The sequence below is a fragment of the Hemicordylus capensis genome, chromosome 3 (genome assembly GCF_027244095.1).
Source record: "Hemicordylus capensis ecotype Gifberg chromosome 3, rHemCap1.1.pri, whole genome shotgun sequence".
Lineage (NCBI taxonomy): Eukaryota > Metazoa > Chordata > Lepidosauria > Squamata > Cordylidae > Hemicordylus > Hemicordylus capensis.
The window spans coordinates 261,160,071-261,184,483 of record NC_069659.1 but is presented as its reverse complement, the minus strand read 5'-3'; the positions used below and the strand labels follow the sequence as shown (position 1 = coordinate 261,184,483).

Below are 24,413 nucleotides of genomic sequence, written 5' to 3'. Positions count from 1 at the left end.
GGTGTTTTTCATTTCCCCCCACACTACTCCAGCATGCTGTTGCATCCTGGAACTAATAGGGATGTGTCAGAACTGCAGTTCAAAGCATGGTTTGAGCACTTGGAACATTGGAAGGGAACTTTATGAAAAGGGAGAGCAAGTGCTTACGTGCTGTCCACCGCCCCTTCCAGCTTCCAGCTGGGGCAGTGTGCATCCCAAAAAACCATGTATGCTGACGATATGTGGGGCTTTGGGGGATGTGTGGTGCCCCAGCAGGAAGCTGGAAGGGGCAGTGAGAGCAGGTAAGCACCTGCTCACCTTTTTCTTAAAGTTCCCTTTCTATTTTTTTAAGAAGTGCTCAAACCATGCTTTGAATGACAGTTTGGGCACATTCCTATTGGGAGCACTACAAGTATTCACAATGGTGCTTGCCAGGAGATGGCTGCACATTGAAGCTGCTGCCACAAGATGAGGTGAAAATAGGGTTGCCGTATTCAAGCTCCCCAAATCTGGGCACCCTAATTTGCATGTTATACAAATTAGCCTGCAAATAATTTGCATATTCTTCAAATTAACTGATGCAATGTCCATTTGACTTGTATTTGTTCTGCATATCTATGAATAGTTGGGGAGGATCTTTTTACCTGATCATTTATATGAGCACTATACCCAGACTTTATATCCCAACACTTTCGAAAATGAAATGAAAGCTGGAAATCCAGGCAAGCTAATGAGCTAACCAGATGCCAGGGAACCTGCTTAAAATCTGATAAATACCCAGAAATCCAAGGGAGATGGCAACATTAGAAGAGTTATTATTTGTTAATTCAACAACAGACTGAAAAACAATTAGTAACAAACAGGGTTCTGAAAACAACCCTCATTCACGCAGTCTGGTTTGTTTCCAAACAAACTGAACATGAACAAAATGGGCCATGCAATTCAGTTTCCATTCATTCCAGGAACATTATGAGAGGAGAGCTGGTCTTGTGGTAGCAAGCATGACTTGTCCCCTTAGCTAAGCAGGTTCCACCCTAGTTGCATATGAATGAGAGACTAGAAGAGTGAGCACTGTAAGATATTCCCCTCAGGGGATGGATCTACTCTGGGAAGAGCAGAAGGTTTCAAGTTCCCTCCCTGGCTTCTCCCAAGATAAGGCTGAGAGAGATTCCTGCCTTGGAGAAGCCGCTGCCAGTCTGTGAAGACAATACTGAGCTAGATAGACCAATGGTCTGACTCAGTAAATGCAAGCTTCCTATGTAACTAATGTGTGCCCCTATTTCACAAATAACACAAACCTGCTGTCTGTGGTTTTTATCCTACTACTACTATTTATCATTTACAGCAGAGGTTCTCAAATTTGGGTCCCCAGATGGGAGAAGAGCTTGTCTTGTGGTAGCATGAATTTTCCCCTTTGCTAAGCAGAGTATGCCCTGATTTACATTTGAAAGGGAAACTACATGTGAGCACTGTAAGATATTCTGCTTAGGGGATGGGGCCGCTCTGGGAAGAGCATCTGCATGCTTTCATACAGAAGGTTTCAAGTTCCCTCCCTGGCATCTCCAAGATATGGATGAGACTTCTGCCTGCAACCTTGGAGAAACCGCTGCCAGTCTGTGTAGACAATTTGTAGACAATACTGAGCTAGATGGACCAATGGTCTGGCTTGGTATAAGGCAGCTTCTCATGCTCCTAAATTGTTGTACTGCAACTCCCATAATCCTCGGCCACAATGGCCTTTGTGGCTGAGGATCATGAGAGTTGTAATCCAACAACAGCTGGGGAGCCAAGTAGGGGTGTGCATGGAACCACGGAGCTGCGGTCCGGCACTGGAGTTGGGGGTTCCTTTAAGGGCAGGGGAGGGTTTACTTACCCCTCCCACCACTTTCCCCCCTCCGGTGCACGTATTTTCTTTAGTAATCGGGGCGGCAGGAGACCTCCCTGTCGCCCCTCCCCCCACTTGGCTGCAAAAGGCTTTAAGAAGCCTTTTAGAAGACAACGTGCGTGCGCGCAAAAGGCTTCTTAAAGCCTTTTGCAGCCAAACAGGGGAAGGGGCGGCAGGGAGGTATCCTGCTGCCCCAATTACTAAAGAAAATACATGCACCGGAGGGGGGAAAGCGGCGGGAGGGGTAAGTAAACCCTCCCCCACCCTTAAAGGAACCCCCCACCCCAATCCACCCGAACCACCCATGTCCGGACCGGTCCAGAGGCCTGTAGAATGGCCTCTGGACCGGTCCGGGCACATCACTAGACCCAAATATACAGCATCCTAATCTGAAACGTTTTGAAAGTATTTATGTTTGTCCTAAGCCACACCTGCCTCAGATCCAAATCAAGTTTTGTCTGCACTAGGCCATGCTGATTCTATGGGTTTTCAATAGCCAACTGTGGGCCAATCTTAAACACTTTGCAAGGGGAGCGGGGGAAGGAGGGGGCTTGCTTGTTTCTATAAGACCTACCACGTAGCAGGACAGATGCACTGCTTTCTGGTGCGAGACTGAAGGGTATTTGCAAATTATACAGGGGGCTGGATCTCATGAGCATCAGCGGGGTAAGAGGAACATTCAGCCAGGCTCCAAGCCCCATGCATGCTTCCAAGAAATGGTTGTGTGATGGCAAACATTGAGGGGGTAGGGAGGTGATCATGTGCACCTCTGGGTAGGACAGTGTGGCTGTGCATTTCCTTCAGTCTTGATACAATATTGTGGCTGTTGCAGAGCTCCAGCATTTGGAGATTTTTAGTTTGAAAAGGAGGCGACTAAGGGTTGTCATTATTGAAGTGTATACAAATTATGCATGGAAGAGAAAGAGTGGACAAAAGTTTTTCCTCCCTCTCTCACAAAATTAGAAGAACCAGGCAGTCACCCCATAAAACTGAGGGCCAAGAAATTTAGGACCAACAGAAGGAAGTACTTTTACACACAGCACATAATTAATCTATGGAATCTCTGCCACAAGATGTGGTGATGGCCCCTAGCTTGGATGGCTTTAAAAAGGACTTAGACAAGTTCATGAAGAAGAGGTCCCTCAGTGGCTAATAGTCTGATGGCTAAAGGCCACCTCTAGCCTCAAAGAGAGCAAGATGCTTCTACATACCAGTTGCAGGGGAGCAAAGCAGAAGAGAGGACATGCCCATACCTCTTGCCTGTGGGTGTCTCAGAGGCACCTGGTGGGCCACTGTGTGAAACAGGATGCTGGACTAGATAGGCCTTGGGCATGATCCAGCAGGGCTGTTCTTATGTAATGTTGGGTACACCATGTGGGCTGACCGCCACCATCCCACCAAACCACAGCTAGCCCACAATAACTTCTTCCTCCTCTTTCCTTGATTTTTGCCAACATACAACCATTTCTCAGTAGTGCAAACAAGGCTTGGAGCCTTTCTGGATGCTGCTCCTACTCATTTGTCGGTTATGAGAACCAGCCCATTGCCTTGTTGAACCTTTGTATTCTGAATTAGTTGATTTACTGGCAACGCAATACACATAATGGATCTACACCAAATTCTTCTCTCCAGACCTTTTTATTGTGTAGATTAAAAGAAAATTTAAAACTACAAATAAAGAACAGACGTTTTGACGTACAGATGTCAACTTCAGTGTTCATGTCTCACTGTTTAAAATCCACATTCTTATATTTCAGATACTCTCCCTAAATCTAATCAGGCACCTGATTAGCACATGAAAAAATGGGAGAGGAGGTGAAAATTGATGACTCACGGCTTTGCCTGCCTAACACTAACTCTGCACCTTTGTATTTTTATAAACTGCTACACTATTCTGTTCTTAAATTTGATGTTTTTACCACTTAGAGACTTAGTGAACTTAGACTAGATGCAGGACACAGATGTAGTTGCAAATGTTCTAAAATATCTCATTTTAGCAAGGTAAAAGTAAAGTGTGCTGTTGAGTTAGTGTTGACTCCTGGCAACCACAAAGCCCTGTGGTTGTCTTTGGCAGAATACAGGAGGGATTGACTATTGCCATCTCCCTCACAGTATGAGATGACACCTTTCAGCATCTTCCTATATCGCTGCTGCCCAATATAGGTATTTCACCAGTGGGGATTCAAACCAGCAACCTCTGGCTTGCTATTCAAGGCATTTACACACTGTGCCATTAGGTGGCTTAGCAAGGTACAGAAGCATAAAGATCAACATAGCATTACCACCTCAGTTTTCAGTTTCTCTTTTCACAGTAAAGGTAAGTATGTAGCACCATCTTCTGGCTGTGTGTTTAAAGATCTCAAATGAACAAAGAACTAATGGAACAAGGTACAACTCCATAAATAAAGCAGACAAAGCAAACTGTCAAAGCCTATGAGAAGCTTATCCACATTCCAAGCCAACAGGCTTGCTGATCCAAAAGAATTTTTATTTTATTATACTTTTCATGCGGTTAAGGAATGTTCCAATGGTCAGCTACTCAAGAGCCCTAAGCACAAAAATAGATTTGAGAGAAAGGATAAAAGGGCTTACTATTTTATGAGATTGTGTTTAGATTCAAATATGAAGATATTTTAGGGATCTGTGAGTGAAATATAGCCTATCATGAGTCAACTTCCTACCACACAAAAATAGTACATATATACTCACACACAGTAAGCACCAACTTGATCCTTAATTCTATATTTTAATGCAAATTATTCCTGGATGATGTAGATTTGGAACTGTTAGTTTTTAGTCAACCTGTGTGTTAATATTTTATTCTGTGTCATATATTGCACACCACTTTGGGGCTTTGGCAAAAAAATGGTCTTTAAAAAATAAATAAAGCTCAAGAGGGATTCCTAGCAAGGGTTTTACACAAGCAAGTTTTGAGAACTGGTTCACTAGTCAAAAGAAACTCCGTAGAAAACAGCCATTCCCAGTAGCCTAGTCCACCTGTAGCACTGTTTCAACTCATGCTAGATTCTTGCCTTTTGATAAACTTTCACAGCAGTAGAAAGGAACAGAGATATTTGCAGAAAGTATTAAAAGGCCTCAAAGTTTATCAGGGCAAACTATTAAAACACATATTACAAATGAAACAGCTTCAAGAAAACCCCCAAACCCAAACACACCTTCTGAATACAAGGCAGAGGTTTTGAGCTATAGTTTTCTACAGAGACAGTGGGCTTGTCATTGATATTGTTCTTGCTTTCCATTAGTAGTTATTGCCTGCATCTCGCTTATTTGCCTCCTCAGTGAGTTGAGTTGGTCAGCTCAATTCACAAAAACAGCATCAACTCTTCAGTTGCACTTAGCTGACCTCAACAGTGAAGAGCACACGAAAATGAAGTACACAAGACTGAAGTACAGTTATCCTTCACAAACCACTGTTTTCCCAGTCGCAGTTTTGAGTATCTGCAATTGGAAAATTTGTGACCGGTCTCACCAACTGTGACCCAAGTATCCATGGTTTGGTGAGATTTTTCAGTGATTGGAAGGGGTCCCACAATTTGGGGGGGGTTCAGAGATTAAATCCTCTCCTTCCTCTTGCTGACCCTGCCAACCCCTCGTTATTTAAACTGACTTTGAGAGATTTGGGGGGTTAAAATGTGCCTTTGAGTGATTTTAGAGAGTTCAGAATTTTCCAGAGGTTCAGTTTGCTCACTCCCCTTGCTTATTCTTGGTGATTTTAAGGGATTCTGGGGGATTTGGGGAAAAATGTATTTTTTTCTTTGATTTTTTTCGATCTTTTTGCAACTGCAGTTCCCCTGACACCATTTCCCATTGATTTCAATTGCTCACCAACTGTGAATCTGCCAACGGTGAGGTTTTGCCAGAACGGAACCCTCGTGGTTGGAAAGAGATTACTGTATTATAAAATCATTATGGACTCTTAATCCTGAATCATAAGAACAAAAGAACAGCACTGGATCAGGCCCAAGGCCCATCTAGTCCAATATCCTGTTTCACACAGTGGCCCACCAGAGGCCTCTGGGGAGCCCACAGGCAAGAGGTGAGGGCATGCCCTCTCTCCTGCTGTTGCTCCCCTGCAACTAGTATTGAGAGGCATCATGCCTCTGGTGCTGGACGTGGCCTAAGGCCCTCAGACTAGTAGTCATTGATAGACCAGGGAGGAGAGCTGGTCTTGTGGTATCAAGCATGACTTGTCCCCATAGCTAAGCAGGGTCTGCCCTGGTTGCATATGAATGGGAGACTTGATGTGTGAGCACTGCAAGATATTCCCCTCAGGGGATGATGCCGCTCTGGGAAGAGCAGAAGGTTTCAAGTTCCCTCCCTGGCTTCTCCAAGATAGGGCTGAGAGAGATTCCTGCCTGCAACCTTGGAGAAGCCACTGCCAATCTGTGAAGACAATACTGAGCTAGATAGACCAATGGTCTGACTCAGTATATGGCAGTTTCCTATGTTCCTGTGACCTGTCCTCCATGACTTTGTATAAGCCCCTTTGAAAGCCATCCAAGCTGGTGGCCATCAACACATCCCATAGCAAAGAATTCCATAGATTAATTATGTGCTGTGTGAAAAAATACTTCCTTTTGTCGGTCCTAAATTTCCCAACATTCAGATTAATGGGATGATCCCTGGTTCTGGTGTTGTGAGTGAGGGAGAAAAATTCCTCTCTGTCCATCCTCTCCACTCCATGCATATTTTTATGCACCTCAATCATGTCTCCCCATAGTTGCCTCTTTTCCAAAGTAAAAAGCCCCAGATGCTGTAGCCTTGCCTCATAAGGAAGGTACGCCAGGCCCCTGATCATCTTGGTTGCCCTCTTCTGCACCTTTCCAGTTCTACAATATCCTTCTTAAGATATGGTGAACAAAACTGTACGCAGTACTCTAGATGTGGCCACACCATAGGTTTGTACAAGGGCACAGTAATGATAGCATTTTTATTTTCATCCCCTTCTTAATTATCCCTAGCATGGAACTGGCCTTTTTCACAGATGCCACTCACTGAGTTGACATTTTCAATTAGCTGTCCACCATGACTACAAGATATCTCTCTTGGTCAGTCACCTACAGCCTATCAACGTATATGTGAAGTTGGGGTTTTTGCCACAATATGCATCACTTTACACTTACTTACATCTGACATTTGCCATTTTGTCACCCACTCCCCCCCAGTTGGTGAGATCTTTTTAGAGCTCCTCACAATCTTTTGTGGATTTTACAACCCTAAATAGTTTAGTGTCATCTGCAAATTTGGCCACTTCGCTCCTTATCTCAAGTTCTAGCTCATTTATGAACAAGTTAAAGAGCATTGGTCCCAGTACTGATCCATGAGGGACCCCACTTGCTACAGTGAGGGAAATAGGTATTTGATCCCCCGCTGATTTTGTCCGTTTGCCCTCTGACACAGAAATGACCAGGCTATAATTGGAATGGTAGGTTTATTGTAACTGTGAGAGACGGAACAACAACAAACCAACCCTCAAAAGCCCAGTGCCCAAAAGTCAGCGATGGATTTGCATTGTAGTGAGGGAAATAAGTATTCGATCCCTTCACAAAAAATTTCTTAGTACTTGGTGGCAAAACCCTTGTTGGCAATCACAGGGGTCAGACGTTTCTTGTAGTTGGCCACCAGGTTTGCACACAACCCAGGAGGGATGTTGTCCCACTCCTCTTTGCAGATCCTCTCCAAGTCAGAAAGGTTTCGAGGCTGATGTTTGGCAATCCGAACCTTCAGCTCCCTCCACAGATTTTCTATGGGATTAAGCTCTGGAGACTGGCTGGGCCACTCCAGGACCTTCATATGCTTCTTCTTGAGCCACTCCTTTCTTGCCTTGGCTGTGTGTTTTGGGTCATTATCATGCTGGAATACCCATCCACGACCCATTCTCAATGCCCTGGCTGAGGGAAGGAGGTGCTCACCCAAGATCTGACGGTACATGGTCCTGTCCATCATCCCTTCGATGCGGTGAAGGTGTCCTGTCCCCTTAGCAGAAAAACACCCCCAAAGCATAATATGTCCACCTCCATTTTTGACGGTGGGGATGGTGTTCTTGGGCTCATAGGCAACATTCCTCCTCCTCCACACACGGCGAGTTGAGTTGATGCCAAAGAGCTCGATTTTGGTCTCATCTGACCACAACACTTTCGCCCAGTTCTCCTCTGGATCATTCAGATGTGCACTGGCAAACTGCAGACGGGCCTGTACATGTGCTGCCTTGAGCAGGGGGACCTTGTGGGCACTGCAAGATTTCAGTCCTTCACGGCGTAGTGTGTTACCAATTGTTTTCTTGGTGACTATGGTTCCAGCTGCCCTGAGATCATTGACAAGTTCCCCCCGTGTAGTTCTGGGCTGCTTTGTCACCGTTCTCATGATCATTGCAACTCCACGAGGTGAGATCTTGCATGGAGCCCCAGACCGAGGGAGATTGACAGTTGGTTTGTGTTTCTTCCATTTGCGAGTTATCGTGCCAACTGTAGTCACCTTCTCACCAAGCTGCTTGGCGATAGTCTTGTAGCCCAGTCCAGCCTTGTGCAGGTCTACAACCTTGTCCCTGACATCCTTCGACAGCTCTTTGGTCTTGGGCATGGTGGTGAGTTTGGAAGCTGAGTGATTGCTTGCTTCTATGGACAGGTGTCTTTTATACAGGTACTGTAACAAGCTGGGATTAGGAGCACTCCCTTACAGAGGGTGTTCCTCATCTCAGCTCATTAGGGGTGTGCACGGAACCGCAGAGCTGCAGTCCGGCACTGGGGTGGGGGGTTCCACACAAAACAGGGGGGGCTTTACTCACCCCTTCCATTAAACTGTAGTATTTTTTCTAGTAATCCGGCGGCAGGGTGCCGCCCGCTTCAATCTACTCTCAGTGGTCCTCATCCATAATCGGGGCGGCAGGATCGCTCCCAGTCCCTGCCGCCCCTTCAAGCTGTCCCCCTCAGCTGGCGGCCGCCCCCTGAAGTTTCCCAGAGGTCCCCCGCCGCCCCCTTCTTTCAAAATCTGCCCCATTATAAAGAGGACGGCAGGAGAACTCCCTGCCGTCCCCCTCCCCCTTGCCGGCTAGGCTGCAAATGGCTTCTAGGAAGCCTTTCGCGCGCCTGTGCGAAAGGCTTCCTAGAAGCCATTTGCAGCCTAGCCGCCAAGGCAAGCGAGCAGGCGGCGGGAGAACTCCCTGCCGTCCGCTTGCCTTGGCGGCTAGGCTGCAAATGGCTTCTAGGAAGCCTTTCGCACAGGCGCGCGAAAGGCTTCCTAGAAGCCATTTGCAGCCTAGCCGGCAAGGGGGAAGGGGACGGCAGGGAGTTCTCCTGCCGTCCTCTTTATAATGGGGCAGATTTTGAAAGAAGGGGGCGGCGGGGGACCTCTGGGAAGCTTCAGGGGGCGGCCGCCAGCCGAGGGGGACAGCTTGAAGGGGCGGCAGGGACTGGGAGCGATCCTGCCGCCCCGATTATGGATGAGGACCACTGAGAGTAGATTGAAGCGGGCGGCACCCTGCCGCCGGATTACTAGAAAAAAATACGACAGTTTAATGGAAGGGGTGAGTAAAGCCCCCCCTGTTTTGTGTGGAACCCCCCACCCAAACCAAAACCACCCCGTGCCCGGACCGGTCTGGAGGCCTTTAGAATGGCCTCCGAACCGGTCCGTGCACATGACTACAGCTCATTACCTGCATATAGTGAAAAGACACCTGGGAGCCTGAAATCTTGCTGGTTGATAGGGGATCGAATACTTATTTCCCTCACTACAATGCAAATCCATTGCTGACTTTTGGGCACTGGGCTTTTGGGGGTTTGTTTGTTGTTATTCTGTCTCTCACAGCTACAATAAACCTACCATTCCAATTATAGCCTGGTCATTTCTGTGTCAGAGGGCAAATGGACAAAATCAGCAGGGGATCAAATACTTATTTCCCTCACTGTACTTCCCTCCATTTTGAAAACTGTCCATTTATTCCTATCCTCTAGTTCCTGTCCTTCAACTAGTTACCAATCCACACATGAACCTGTCCCCATATCCCATGACTGCTAAGTTTACTCAAGAGCCTTTAGTGGGGAACTTTGTCAAAAGATTTCTGGAAGTCCAAGTATACTGTCTCAACCGGATCACCTTTATCCACATGCTTGTTGACACTCTCAATGAACTCCATAAGGTTAGTGATAGGAACATAGGAAACTGCCATATACTGAGTCAGACCACTGGTCTATCTAGCTCAGTATTGTCTTCACAGACTGGCAGTGGCTTCTCCAAGGTTGCAGGCAGGAATCTCTCTCAGCCCTATCTTGGAGAAGCCAGGGAGAGAAGCTTGAAACCTTCTGTTCTTCCCAGAGCAGCTTCAAGACCTGCCCTTGCAGAAGCTATGCTGGTTCTCCTTCAACAAGGCCTTTTCTTCTATATGTTTAACATGTTGTCCTTAAGTATGCTTTCCATCAATTTACCTGCCACCAAAGTTAAGGTGACCAGCCTGTAATTTCCCAGATACCCCCTGGATCCCTTTTTGAAAATCAGAGTTACATTGACTATTTTCTAGTTTTCTGGTACAGACTCAGAGCCTGATTTTAGGGACAAGTTACATATCTTTGCTAGGAAATCAGTAATTTCACATTTGAGTTCCTTCAGAACTCTTGGGTGGACACCATCTGGCCCTGGTGTCTTGTTAATATTTAGTTTTTCAAGACAGTTTAGAACATCTTCCCTTCTTACTTCAAATTGGCCCAGTTTGTTGGTCTCTAAACTTCAGAAATTCAGTTCCAGAGAGGGTATATAGTCAGTATCCTCTGCCGTGAAGACAGATGCAAACAACTCATTCAGCTTCTCTACAATCTCCTTATCGTCCTTAATAATCCCTTTTATACCCTCATCATCTAAGGGGCCAACTGCCTCCCTGGCATGTTTTCTACTTCTGATATATTTAAAGAGGTTTTTGTTATTCCCCTTAACACTTCTAGCTATATGCTCCTCAAACTCTGTCTTTGTATCCCTTATTGTCTCTTTGCATTTCTTTTGCCAGAGTTTATGTTCCTTCCTGTTCTCTTCATTTAGGCAAGACTTCCATTTTCTGAAGGAAGTCTTCTTCCCTTTTATAGCTTCCCTTCTTCTACTTGTTAGCCATGCTGATGTCCTCCTGAACTTGGTGGTACTTTTCCTCCTTCTTGGTATACATTCCAACTGAGCTTCTATCATTGTGGCTTTAAATAAGTTCCATGCTTTCTGGAATGATTTGACTCTGACTTTCCCTTTCAACTTCCTTTTTACCAGTCCCCTCATTTTTGAGGTTTCCTCTTCTGAAATCCAACACATCTGTGCTAGACTTCCTTGCCAACACACACACCCCCAACACACATTATTGCTGAATTGGTTCACACTATGGTCACTGCTCCCCAATGGTTCTGCAACTCTGACATCTTGTACCAGGTCCCAGGCATCACTCAGGATTAAGTCTAAGGTCTCAATTTCTCTGGATGGTTCCACAACTAACTGTTCTAAAGTGCAGTCATTTAGCATGTCTAGAAAGAGTAATCTCTTCCATTACCTGAATGTGAATTTACCCAGTCTATATGTGGGTAGTTGAAGTCACCCATTATTACTGCCCTGTCTCTTGTTAACACCTCTCTTATTTGCTTCTCCAACTCCAGGTCACTCTCAGCATTTTGATCTGGAGAGCTATAGCACATTCCCAGTAACACATTTCCTTTCATTCCTTGTATCATCACCCATAATGGTTTTTTTTTAGCTTGTTGGAATCTATCCCTTCTTTAATATACAGTGCTACTGCTGCCCAAATCCTCCCTTCCTTGTCCTTTCTGTAGAGTTTATATCTAGGAAAAACAATGTCCCACTGGTTCTCATCATTCCACCAAGTTCTCACTACACCCACTATATCTGTTTTCATTAGCAACCAAGCACTCCAGCTTACCCATCTTCACTCGGAGCCTTCTGGCTTTGGTATATAGACACGTATATGCCAGGTCCCTTACCTAGTGTTGGCGTGCATTATCTCCTTTACCAACATTTGGCCTTTTTGGCAGCTGTCATGTGTTTTCTTCTGCTCAACTCCTGGCTCTACTCTGTCCTCTTCTGGTTTATCTGAAACGTGTGCACCCTCACACTTTAGGGGATTTTGGCCAAACCAGATACCACCCAGTTGCTGTTGGCAATCCCCCAGATGTCATTTTAAAAGCTGTTCTGCAACCTTTTAATTTTAAGCACCGGCAGTCTGGTTCCATCTTGGTTCAGGTGGAGACTGTCCTTTTTGTACAGGCATCACTTACCCCAAAATGTATCCCAGTGCCTAACAAATCTAAACTCTCCTCCTGGCACCACTATCTCATCCATTCATTGAGACCCCTCAGCTCCACCTGTCTCGCTGTCTCTACATGTGGAACAGGCAGCACTTCAGAGAACGCTACCCCAGGCTTCCTGGACTTCAGTATGCTACCTAGCAGCCTAAATCTGGTTTCCAGGACCTCCCAACTGCATTTCCCAATATCGTTCGTGCCAACGTGTACCACAACAGCTGACTCCTCCCCAGCACTGCCTAACAGCCTACCTAGATGCAATGTGATGTCCGCAACCTTCGCACCAGGCAGGCAAGTCACCATATGGTCTACACGCAGGTCACAGACCTCTCTATGCCCCCAATGATCAAATCATCCACTACTAGGAGGGTCCCCCCCCCGAGAGGAGTATCCTCTGTGCAAGAGGATATGAGTGGTAAGGGAGTGTTTCTCTTCCTCAGACCAATAACCTTCTTCCCAGAGACCTTCATTCTCCATGACAACAGAAGCGCCATCAGCCTGGGAGTGAGATACCTCTATCACATCACTGAGGGTCTCATCCACATTCCTCTCTACCTCTCTGAGCTTCTCCAAGACAGCCACCTTGACTTTGGAGGATCAAGCTTGTTCCCTGAAAACCAGGAGCTTTTTGCACCAAGCACACATCAAGAACTTATGCCCCTCAGGCAGATAGTCATACATACAACACTCTGTGCAATATACTGGGTAGCACCCACTCCCCCTGCTGGCATTCTACTTGCATCACTGGTTTGATTGGCTCTTTAGAATATGTAGGGCTTGTTCACTTGAAGCTATGTATTGGGTGCAGCTGTCAACTCATTAAAGGTTTTAAGCTTTGTTCTCCAAGAAAGTTTCAGAGGTCAAGTAGCACTCACCTTATCCTTGTGCTGTGTGTCTCCTCTTTGATGAAGGGGGACCACTTATGTATCTCCCCCACAAAGTTCCCCACCAATTTCCCACTAAACTCCTGCAAAACTCCTTCGATATCTATTTGCAAACTCCTGTTCACAAATTTCCTGTGGGCCAAGCTCTGTCTTCAAGATCTGCTGGCAACCTGACTCTCCTCAAGAATGTGACCCCTCCCAAAAGCTGAATCACTCACCTGGAATTTATCCCCCACTCAAGCTAATTGGTCTTGCTCTCTCAAAAACATAGACTTCCGGCCAGCTAGAAATCAAGTCTTTTGCTTAGTGCAAAACAAGTTCCTAGAACAGCAATCTTTACTATTTTCCTTTACTTTTGTGGGTGGGGGGGGCTTCAATATGAGAGCTGTTTCCCACTATGCTGAACTCTGCACAGTACTGTGCTTTTCTTAGTACTGGGAGGGGCCCCTAAAGAGAGATGAAGCCCCTTCAAGAACTGTAGAAGTAAGGTACTGGAAAGGGCTACACTTCTCAGCACTCCATGCATGCTTTCCAAGACAGTGCAGGGGCTCAAGAGGGCTCTGCTTCCCTTCAAGGCACCTTCCAGCACTGAGCAAAGCACACTACACAATGAGAATGGTCATCTGTTTTAGTCAAAGCTTCACACAGGCCCAAACAATTAGTCAGGGAGCTGCACTTAAGGTTGATGTGGGCTACAATGGACAACACTGCCCTAGAAAAAGTGAACAGTAGTGTCCCACAATAGCTGAAAAACACTGCTAACATTTTTGTTCCTGCAAGCAAACTAGTTTAAATGCATAGTGGCTGGATTTCTCCCCACACTGCTACCACCTCCTTTTTTCCCCAATGAACATTCCTGGACATGGCTGTTACATCATGTAACTTGAAGTGTTCTCACTTGATCTTTAAAAAACTGCTCCTGAGGAGTATGACTATTCATCCTGTTGTCTCTCTCACCAACCTTACTGTGTGAAAAAATTGTGGTTGGGGAATAATAAAGGTAGCCATCTTCCTTAGGACATCTCTGCTTAACTACTAGTGCCGAGAACTTGATAAGAGACTCTGTAATAAAAGGTTTTACTTATCAGAACTGTTGCAATTCTGGTTGACTTGATCACTGTAAATGAATGAGTAAAGCTCACTGAGCTTGATAAAAAGAGTGTTAATGACTGCAGATGATCCCCTGAATTGGGTGTTCATTTGCAGGGACAGTGTAACAAATGGTTGGCAGGTAGATGTGTACACATAAACAGCAGTCTTTCAGTTTCAATTAGGACACAAAGAAAAAGAGAAGGTATTGGGGAGCTGTGAATGGGCTGGAGGTGAAGAACTGGGGACCTGCAGCCTGTTGTATTAGTGCCCATCTGCTTCCAAACTGTTTCACTTATGTCCAAATTGAACAAGTGTAACAAAAAAAAATCCATAAACATCTAGTGCACTCTCTCTCATCCAAAGGAAGCTACACTTTGGATGTGCGGCAAATGCAGCAGTATGGAAAAAAACAGAACTCCTGTTTTGAAAGGATACTTTTTTATATTTACATTATCAACCATTTAGGAATAGTTGTGAAATCATCACTACCCTGTTTCCCCGAAAGTAAGACCTACCCCGAAAGTAAGACCTAACAGTAATTTCTGATGTACCGCTAATTGCCCTAGTGCATTTTGGGGGGCTAAAATTAATATAAGACACTGTCTTATTTTCGGGGAAACACGGTAGAGCTCTGATGCAATTCTTTGTCACCACAGAGCCTCTCTATGCTTTGTAGCAGCATGGATGGGGTTTGGAGATGCATGGAATCAGTGAACACACCCTGTTTTTAGATCAGTGGAGTGCTGCACAGCAAGTATGTCATTTTGCTCAAGTGTTGGAGTATCTTGTTTGTTGAAGAATGTTTCTGCAACAGTACGGCTGGAAACATCCACTATAATTAGATTGATGTGGAGGGGCGGGATGGCCAGCAAAGAAAAAGATTTCTGAGAAATGTTTAAACACACATACCATATACAGCCACTGTTAAAATCTCAAGGAAGAGAACAAGACTTAAGCTGCAACTTCATGTAGTTTCCAATATGGCAGGGTTGCCAATAATGAAACTACAAATCTTTTGCTAGGGGCATATTATGCTAACTATTTTTAATTGTATTAACAAAAGCTTACACTGTGAGCATCCTCCATTAAAACAAAAGATTTTACAACAAAGTTGACCTTTACATACATATTGGTTATAATTTGCAAGAAAAGGGTCACTCTAAAATCAGTGTCCAATGCCAATCTATATTCATCTGAAATAGAATATCTGCTTGCTGAAGAAACAAAGGCTGACTAGTAGGACATTCTGTTTGATCAAGTTTATGAACAATTTCCCAAGAGCTGAAAAATTCCTCAAGTCTTGATCAGTGTTCCCTCTAAGGGGTGTGTGATCACATATTTTTTGATGTCTGCTCAGTTAATTTTAGATCCCACTCAAGTTGAACAAGGAAGGTCCCACTCTGAATGCATGTACGCACACATTGCCATGATACTGCCACCAAGAACAAAACTCATTCTGTACACAAATGAAAAAAATTAGAGAGAACACTGGTCTTGATCCTTTTAAATTTGAAACTTGAATTTGACGAGATAATCATTAGCACCAACATAAATATCTCAGTCCTCAATACAGCACCAAAAGGGTAAAAGTGCCAAAAAAATTTAATAGTTTCATATATTTATAGAATATATATCTAAAACCTAATTGATATTTAAGAAGAGGTCCATATAGAAGATATAGTTAAACATTTCAAATGCATAATTCACTGAATGAAGTCCAATATGTTTTCTAGTCACAATGGAGCAAAAAACCAGTTTCAGAATGGTTCTTTGCTTTCTTTAGGTCCATTAAAGAGTTGCAAGCTTTTCAATTTTAGAAGATGTATGTTTTTTCCACCCCCAGCAGGTTGAAAAATATTGATGGAGAAGGAGAGGGGTTCCAGAGTAACACTGTTGCAGGACCACTATGGAGTCAACCTGCATGTGCATTTTTGAGCATACTTGTGCCTTCAGAAAGATAAAATGGTTTTATGGATGATCTCAATGCACTCTCTGATCTCTTCTTCCTTGATAGTCAATGGGGGAGCCAGCCTGATAATGTCACCATGTGTTGGTTTAGCCAACAGTCCATTGTCACGGAGTCGCAGGCATACTTTCCAGGCATCATAGTCTAAAAAAAAAATAAAAATGCAAGACATCATTAGGTATTCCCCCCACCACCAATACAAGTAGAAAGCATGATAAAGCATGCAGGAGAGAGTAGCTGCACTTTAAGATCCAAAGCTGCAATTTCTAAGTGGTCTGACAGGAATATTTCAGTTGTGGCCACATGGGGGCAGCTGTGTCCCCACAAACACATGAAGCACATAATTACTAGTCTTATGGACTCCTGGGGGTGTGTGGCAGGGGAATATGTGAAGTATTCTGATCAGCTACCTATTATTATTATTATTACATTTATATCCCGCTCTTCCTCCAAGGAGCCCAGAGCGGTGTACTACATACTTGAGTTGATCTTCAGACTGCTGTAAGCTTACAGCTTTATCGAAAGTCCAGCTGAAACAAAAGTGATCTGATTACTTGCCCCAGAGAAAACTCAGCTTCAGGACCTTTATATCAGAACCCTGTTTAAAGACAGAGTGTACCTCATTTTCCACTAAAGCATACAGCACCCTGCCTTTTCAGAAGAAGTAGGGTGTAGAGAACAGGGCGGCCAATTCCCCACCTCTAGAGCACCACCATTCTATCCGTTATGGATGGATGGGATACTGCACTAATGCTTTTGAGCAGAGTCTTGCAAAGGTTAGAGCAGTGGTTCCCAACCAGGGTTCCTCCAGATGTTGAACTACAGCTCCCAGCATCCCCAGCTATAATGCATTGTGGTTGGGGATGCTGGGAGCTGCAGTTCAGCAACATCTGGAGGAACCCTGGTTGGGAACCACTGTGTTAGCGTGTGGCCTTGTAGGAAAACCTTACCTTTAGTTTCACGAACAACAATGGCATTCAATAAGCCTTTTCCTCTGACCCGAGTCACAATATCTGATGGAGTCTTCATAAGTTCATTCCTCAATATATTACCCATGATTTCTGCATTTTTTACTAATTCTTCCTCTTCAATGACCTAAAACAATTTGAGACAGATTCAAAAAAGCTAAAGATTGCAAGTCACAATGATGTGATATTTAATATAGTTGTTGGTACAAATGCTACCATACAATTCAGAGCAAGGTGGTTCCCAAAATTCAATTCTGAGAACACAAGAAGATGTACGATATATAAAGCAGGTGGATGGTTTTTCTGAAGAATCTGATTAGCATATTATTATTTTCAAAAGATTGGACAAGTTTAGGGAAGTTAACAGTTCTCTAAACCATTTAAGAAATGCCTGTTTAAAGGTTATAGTACAATCATTCAAACTTTTGAAGTAAAAGTACTTTTTAAAAGTAGTACACACATACCTCAAGTGCCGCTATGGCCACCCGGCAGGCCAATGGATTTCCCCCATATGTAGAACCATGCTCACCAGGTTTAATGGTGAGCATAATTTCATCATCACACAGTACTGCAGAAACCTACAAGTAGAAATGTTGCACTCAGATCACATGCATTTATTATTAACTTTACACAGAGAAGGGAGATGTTCTTCTGTTTCACCATAATGAAAGGTGGCATATTTATTTATTTTTATTTAACATATTTTAATACTGCCCAAAATGCAAGTCTCTGCACATATTGACAATTGACTGACTACATTCCACACAGATATGCCAATGAATTTCTAGTACATAATGCCTTGCAGACTGCCTATCACTACAGTTGCTATACAGAGGCAACTGCAAGGCAGCAATCCCAAGGCACACCAAGGCAGTAATCCCAAGCACACTTATTTTGAGAACCCCATCGTTTTCTGGATCATGTATTCCTAACTAAGTGCTTTGACAATTGCAGCATAAGTGGATGGGATGACCTATTTACTGTATTTAAAATTCCCAGCAGCTCAAAAAGAGAGCCCCTAAGTGCTGGTTATAGCATTCAGCCTACTCAGCAAGAATTTCTCTACATCAGAGCTGTTTCAGTCAATATATGTAGATCAAGTCTAGATAGCTAGAGCATCTCGACTGTAGTTTCTTGGAAGCGATGGCACTTGTTTCACTAGACCTTACTTCCAAGCAAGTGTATGTTAGGTTCAAGCCTAAGGAAAACTGGCTGACAACCAGAGCCACTTAATGCGACCTGGCGTTGCTTCATGTTCTTGTGTGTGGGTGGACACACAAGTTGAGGTCCTACTTGTCCTGGCAGTGCTTTATGTTCTCCCTGAAGTGGTGATGGTCCTCAGAACAAATATATTAGGAATCATGTCTGAACTCCAGAAGCACTCTATCAGAGCAGAAACACATTGCTTGACACACGTTTCATCTCTAAGGAAGAGCACGGAACACCCGCATTATGCTGCTATGGACGTCAGCCACTGAACAATTCCCATATTAGTCAGACTCTGCTTAGCTCATGAAACATTACAGAACCAGAGCACAGCTTGACAGCTTTCTCAAGCCCGATTTCTTCCTGGTTTTGTGGGGCTCAAAAAGACTGGAGCTCAGGGCTATAGATAATGTTTTCTCCTCATGATGATTTGTTCCGTCCAGTTGAATATACCAAGAATTTAGATGTTGCCAGTTTTAAAGGACAAACTACTTTCCCTTAGAAAACTATCCTAGTGGGTGTCAGACTATGTCGATACTAGATCTCAGTCCAGTACATTTAAGGGCTCTTAACAGGTCTTACGATTACATTTGAAGTTCAGGACTGCAGGGCGAGTACGGATCAGCTCAGCCTGCTTCTGCACTACATAAACATGTGCAAGGAAAGGGAATCGGGGAATACAGTTATTCTGCATAAACAAAACAGTTCCAATTAAGTGTGGCTTAAAGTCACACTAAGTTTAGTGAAGCACTCTTCTCTCTGAAGAGGAGACGAGACTGGTGCATCTCTTGGCCTTTCTGACTCTATGAATTTTATGTAGACTGCAGTAGAGAACCATTTATATCTCTGACTCGGTTTCCTTATTTCCCCTGACATATCAGAACTGCTACACAGTATCACATGATTCCGGAGCTGCTTCCTTTCTGAAATTTGCAAGTCCAAGAAGATCTGTAGCAGGTCAGCAACACCTGAAGTGTAATATGGAAAGGGTTAACACTGCTGCTACCTCACAGGGAAACAAGACTGCCAATGACACAAGTCTCTAGCAGCACATGTCCTCCTTTGAGGTAGTGTTGTGCATATTTCCCCTCCGCCAGCCATGTTTATTCCAAGGGGGAATGATTTGCCAGAGCACTATCATATTGTAAGAACTTGGGTGCTGTAAAATAGCTCCGACTTCACTCTATCAGTTGCCCTTTCCATAGGCTGACTGTATGCATTATTTGCCAAAAACTCAAAAAAAGGAAAAGAGCTCAGAATCAGGCAACCATTTAAGAAGAAACTTACAGGGTAGACACCTCCAGATAGGGCCTTGCCAAGCAGTACCAGATCAGGTCGAACATTCTCATGATCCACAGCCAGCATTTTCCCAGTTCTAGCTAACCCAGTCTGAATTTCATCAGCAATAAAGAGAACCTGTTTCATTTAAATAAGGAACAATGGATAAGCTGTTACTCCTATAAAGACAGATATTGTTTTCAAAGGTACAAACACAACAATGTTTTTTATTCTTAAATGTTTTTCTGTCCCCAAAGGGCTAACTGTCTAGAAAGAGACAAGGGAGATACCAGGAGCAGCAGCCATTAGAGGGGCACTGCTGGGACTGAACAGGGCCAGCTGCTTCTCCTCTGCTAAATATAAGAGAACCACCACTTTGAAAAGTGACTTTTTGCCCACTTAAAGCAGGGTACTGCCAGACCTCTTGATTGAAAATCTTTAAAATTATTTCAATCTATTTGTGTCCATGTAGATTCTACTCAAGATAAACTCTTTTCAGGCAATACTCCCCACTCACTCACCCACCCCCCACACACAGTGAATGTGTGACAGAAGAGAGATTGTATGTGCTAACCACGCCCATTCCCAGCAGCTGCATATTTTGAATATTTGAGAGCTCCTGCACATGATTTGGAACCCTGATTAACCAGGGATCCAGTCAGTCAGAGGGACAAGCCCTCTGTATGTACAGCTTGGTCACTTGCAGATACATTGTGAGTGCCCACACCTATGCCCTTGCCTTGTGGTTTGCAACCCCTTTTTGCAGCCTCATGTATTGGGGGGAAGCAGATGGGAGAATGGGGAGGTCAAGTAAACAAGAAACTATAAAGCTTGCTGTCTCTGGTCCTCTTAGCATTCACCAAGACTACACTGCCTATTCCAGGGTTTGGTCCCCTACCCAAATACCTCCCAGCAGTTGTTATGAGTCTCACAAGAGGCCAAGACTTCCAGAAATTTGTCCTCTCATGAGAGCTGGCATCTATGTGCCTGCCTCCCTTTCTTCTGTTACAAGCCTACCTGGCCATTCCATTGCTGTTTTGGTCACTACAATGGACCAGCTACGCCTTCCAGATCATGTGGATACGCCCTGTCGGCTATCACCTATGGCCCACCAAGTCCTCCACAAATATGCTAACCGAATGGTCATGATCCCATTCCTCCCTTCATGTTCACAAAACATAAGGGGTGGTGTCTGAAAAGGGCTAGGTTAGCTGAATTTTCAGTAGCTGAAGATTCAGCAATTTGGGGTTTCCACCTCCCGGAATTCTAACTCTGGAAGGTCTCAGTGTTATTTGTATGGCACAGCCAGGGTTTCACCATAGTCTTTCCCACTGAAAAGAACCAGAGGAAAAACAGGTGCAATCCAGAGAGGTTCCTTAGACATTCATACCTACAGAGAATGGGACTTTTAGTAGCTGATCTTTGCCCCATTTAGAAAAATGTATATGCCACTATTTCACAAAAGATCCCAGGGCAGCTATTAGAAATTGCTCTTGAAAGTCACCCAAATTTCCAGTCTGGATTGTCATTCAGTGGGTAAAGTCATTTAAGAAACAAGATACACACACACTGCACAACCGTATTACAGATATGGATCTTGACATATGGCTCTCTAAATCAAATCTGTAACTCGAATTTATTTTCATCCAGCCTTCCATTGTGTGGAACCTCAAGTGGTTAGTAAGTTAGGAAGCAGGCAAGCTATCATAAACATTCCACAGGTGAAATTCACCACTGCTGTACCATAGAACAGACTAAGTTGTTCTCTGAAAACAGCCCTAAGGACAATTTACTAGCTGCCCACAAGCAGGTTAAAGTCCAGGCTTAGGGGTACACAAAACATGCTCCAATAATCTTGCTATCTACTTAAGATAGGGAAGGACTGATAAAACAGAGTTGAGCAATGGCTCATCTTAGCTGGAGGCAAGAAAAAGTACACCGATATCTCCCAAAAAATTCAATATTGCTCACTGCTTGTCAGCAGCAGCCAGTATAAACAAGTTGGAGGCGCAGAAAACGAGCCATGGGTGCAGCACATGATGCTCCAGTTTCTTCTTTCCCTCTCTTGTCTTATGCCACCTTGAGTTCAGCAAGCTGGTCATTATTCATCTGGGTGCTGAACTCCCCAACCACCATATTGGGGAATTAGATCCTCAGCCAGCTTAATTACTAGGCCACTGGGCTCAGGGTAGAATGAGATGAGAGAGGGGGAGCTGGGGCAACACAAGAAGAGACCATCATGCACTGTACCTCTAGTTCATTTTCTGCCCCCTACCCACACACCACCCAGCTCATTTGTAATGGCCGCCATTGCTGCTGGACCTTTGGAAGAGTCAAAGTGCTACATAATAGATGTTCAATTAAGACACTGAACACACAAAACTAGCAGTGTGTCTTGAAATATGTAAGCACAGCCTAAGGCCCAAGAAGGGGCCCTTTATATTAGTAGTTTAAACACATTGCCGCTTTCCAGAGCTTATGGTTTCCTTTGTTAAAGAAATCTTAGGCAAATGTTATACAGAGTGGGAATGCTGTACCCCTGTAAAGCATCTCTGAAAGCACACTTGGAAGCTCCACCCTTGTGCCGATTTGCTCTGAAACCCCGTTATACCTCTTTTCTCCACACAGGCAGAATTTCAGAGCACACTGGCATGGCTTCTAAGCATGTTCTCAGGGAAACAGTATACAAATACAGCATCCATGCTTTGTACAACATCTTAGAGACTTACTTACATTGTGCTTTGTGCACAGCTCTCGCACACTTGTTAGATAACCTTTATCAGGAACTACCACACCAGCTTCACCTTGAATTGGTTCAACCATGAAAGCTGCAACATTTGGATCCTGAAGAGCGCGCTAAAAGGGAAAACAAAATTATTGAAGGCAGTTAGAGAGTGATGCCATTTCAGTCCCTGTGACAAAAATCTATATCCAAATCACATTCCATCTCCTAACCTTCAATAGGCCTGCTCACACTGACTTCACACACCATAATAACTTTCAATATGAATCACTAAGGGTATAATTTTTAATTTCAAACAGCACAAGCACGCATCACCTCCTATTGGAAGTATTAGCTTGCTTGGGAGTTTAATTAAAAGGTTTCTAATATCCTCATCATGCTAAACACAAAAGCAGCTTAATTAAATTAGATTCTGCAAAAATGCATTATAGCATACTCAAGAGGATTATCCATGGCACAGATATTATTGTTCCCCATCTCTCAGTACCACTCCGTGAAAACTGGGGAAACTGGAGTACACATTATCCCTGTTATCTCACTATACCATCCTTTCTAGTGTTTGATATTGCAATTAGATTTGGAATATTTATCCACTAACCACTGGGGAAAAAAAGACACTCAGGGGAGGTTATTGCTTAACTGCCATTACCTACTTTCCAAATCTGTTCTTTGTAACTGAAACATGATCTCCTATAGTCTACAACCCACTTAGGACCAGTTCATACCTGCTAACTACCCACAAGCACTGGATCAGAATCGTAAAGAGACACTTCAATGTAAACCAGCTGCATTGGGACCTAGCAGCCATTTCTGTGATTACCTTGACAGTCATTACTACCACCAACAAGAATGCTCCCAACTGTCATACTTATGATAATCTCTCTTGCCCATTAGGAAGCGGCCCATAAATCAGCATTAAATTCTCTGCTCAAACCACATTTTGGATTTAGCAGCTTTCAGTTGTGTTATGGCAACATTTCTGTCTCAGAAGTAACATTTGTGGGGGTTTTCTTCGCCTCCCCCTTTGCTCCACAACGAAACCATCAGGAGCTGAATGTAGAAATAAGATATTTATTATTTACTTGGGACATCTGAAAAAGCACCCACTGTGGGAGGGCCTGGAGACAAGGGCCAACATCCTAACCAAAGTGCCGGTGCTCTGCGAGGTACACCCATGCTGCAAATAAATTGGGAACATAGGAAGCTGCCTTATTCTGAGTCAGACCACTGGTCCATCTAGCTCAGTACTACCTACCACTGACTGGCAGCAGCTCTCCAAGGTTTCAGGCACAAATCTTTCCCAGCCCTACTTAGATATGCCAGGGATTGAATCTGTGCATGATACACACTGAGCTTCATTTCCATCCTCAAACATAACATAAGCACTTGTAAGTGGGGCGGGGGGATTTTGACGACTTGCCCCTTTGCATGGAAGTTTTCTGAGTCACCCAAAAATAAGTCTGAGTGTTGCACAGCCTTCAGGGACACATTTTCTGAGACAGCTGACTTTCAGAGGAAGGGGTAATAGTCAAGATCCCCCACTCCTGCTGACACCAATGCTATATTAGTCTGGAACATATTCACAAGATCAACGCATCTCAAAGCACCAGCACTTCATTAGTTATGATGTCGGCCAAGAAGGAGTACAGCATGCCCAAATCTCTTATATAACTAATTCTGCATGTCTGGCCTTGGAGTATGTATAAGACAAAGCTTGAAAACTTTCATTTGCCATCACGTGAGCTACAAAGTTATATTCTATCACTTCAATTCTGAAGCAATAGATTCTGCTCTGCATGCAGGCCTCCAATATGAAGAAACTTTAACAGAGAGTTTCTATAGCCGTTCATGCGCATAGTTATTTATTCAAAAGGATTCGTTATAATACCTGAACAAAAGACAAAAGAGATATTGCGAGATTGTGATGCCTTTGGCTATTCAATGAACTGATAGAAGAGGATTTTGAACTCAAGACTCCCAGATCACAGAATAATATGCAGTCTACCTGCTCTGATTTCTACAATGTATCAGCAATTTAGTTACCTAGAACTAAACATGGGCTATAAACTTGGAGAATATTCAGCAGAAACCTCAATGTCCTGCAGAGCTAG

General features: G+C 44.0%; 1 protein-coding gene across 3 annotated transcripts in view; it reads right to left on the bottom strand.

Annotated features, from left to right (window-relative positions):
* Positions 1-15,725: 15,725 nt before the first annotated feature.
* The window catches only part of OAT (ornithine aminotransferase), a 29,010-nt gene continuing 20,322 nt past the window's right edge, over positions 15,726-24,413 (bottom strand). For all 3 annotated transcript variants that reach the window (XM_053309240.1, XM_053309242.1, XM_053309241.1), the window contains exons 6-10: positions 22,293-22,415; positions 19,569-19,697; positions 17,540-17,653; positions 17,058-17,202; positions 15,726-16,251 (exon numbers count right to left, since the gene is read on the bottom strand). In XM_053309240.1, coding sequence (XP_053165215.1) covers positions 16,091-16,251; positions 17,058-17,202; positions 17,540-17,653; positions 19,569-19,697; positions 22,293-22,415 — 672 coding nt within the window. In that variant the 3' untranslated portion in view covers positions 15,726-16,090. The remainder of the gene's footprint in view (positions 16,252-17,057; positions 17,203-17,539; positions 17,654-19,568; positions 19,698-22,292; positions 22,416-24,413) is intronic.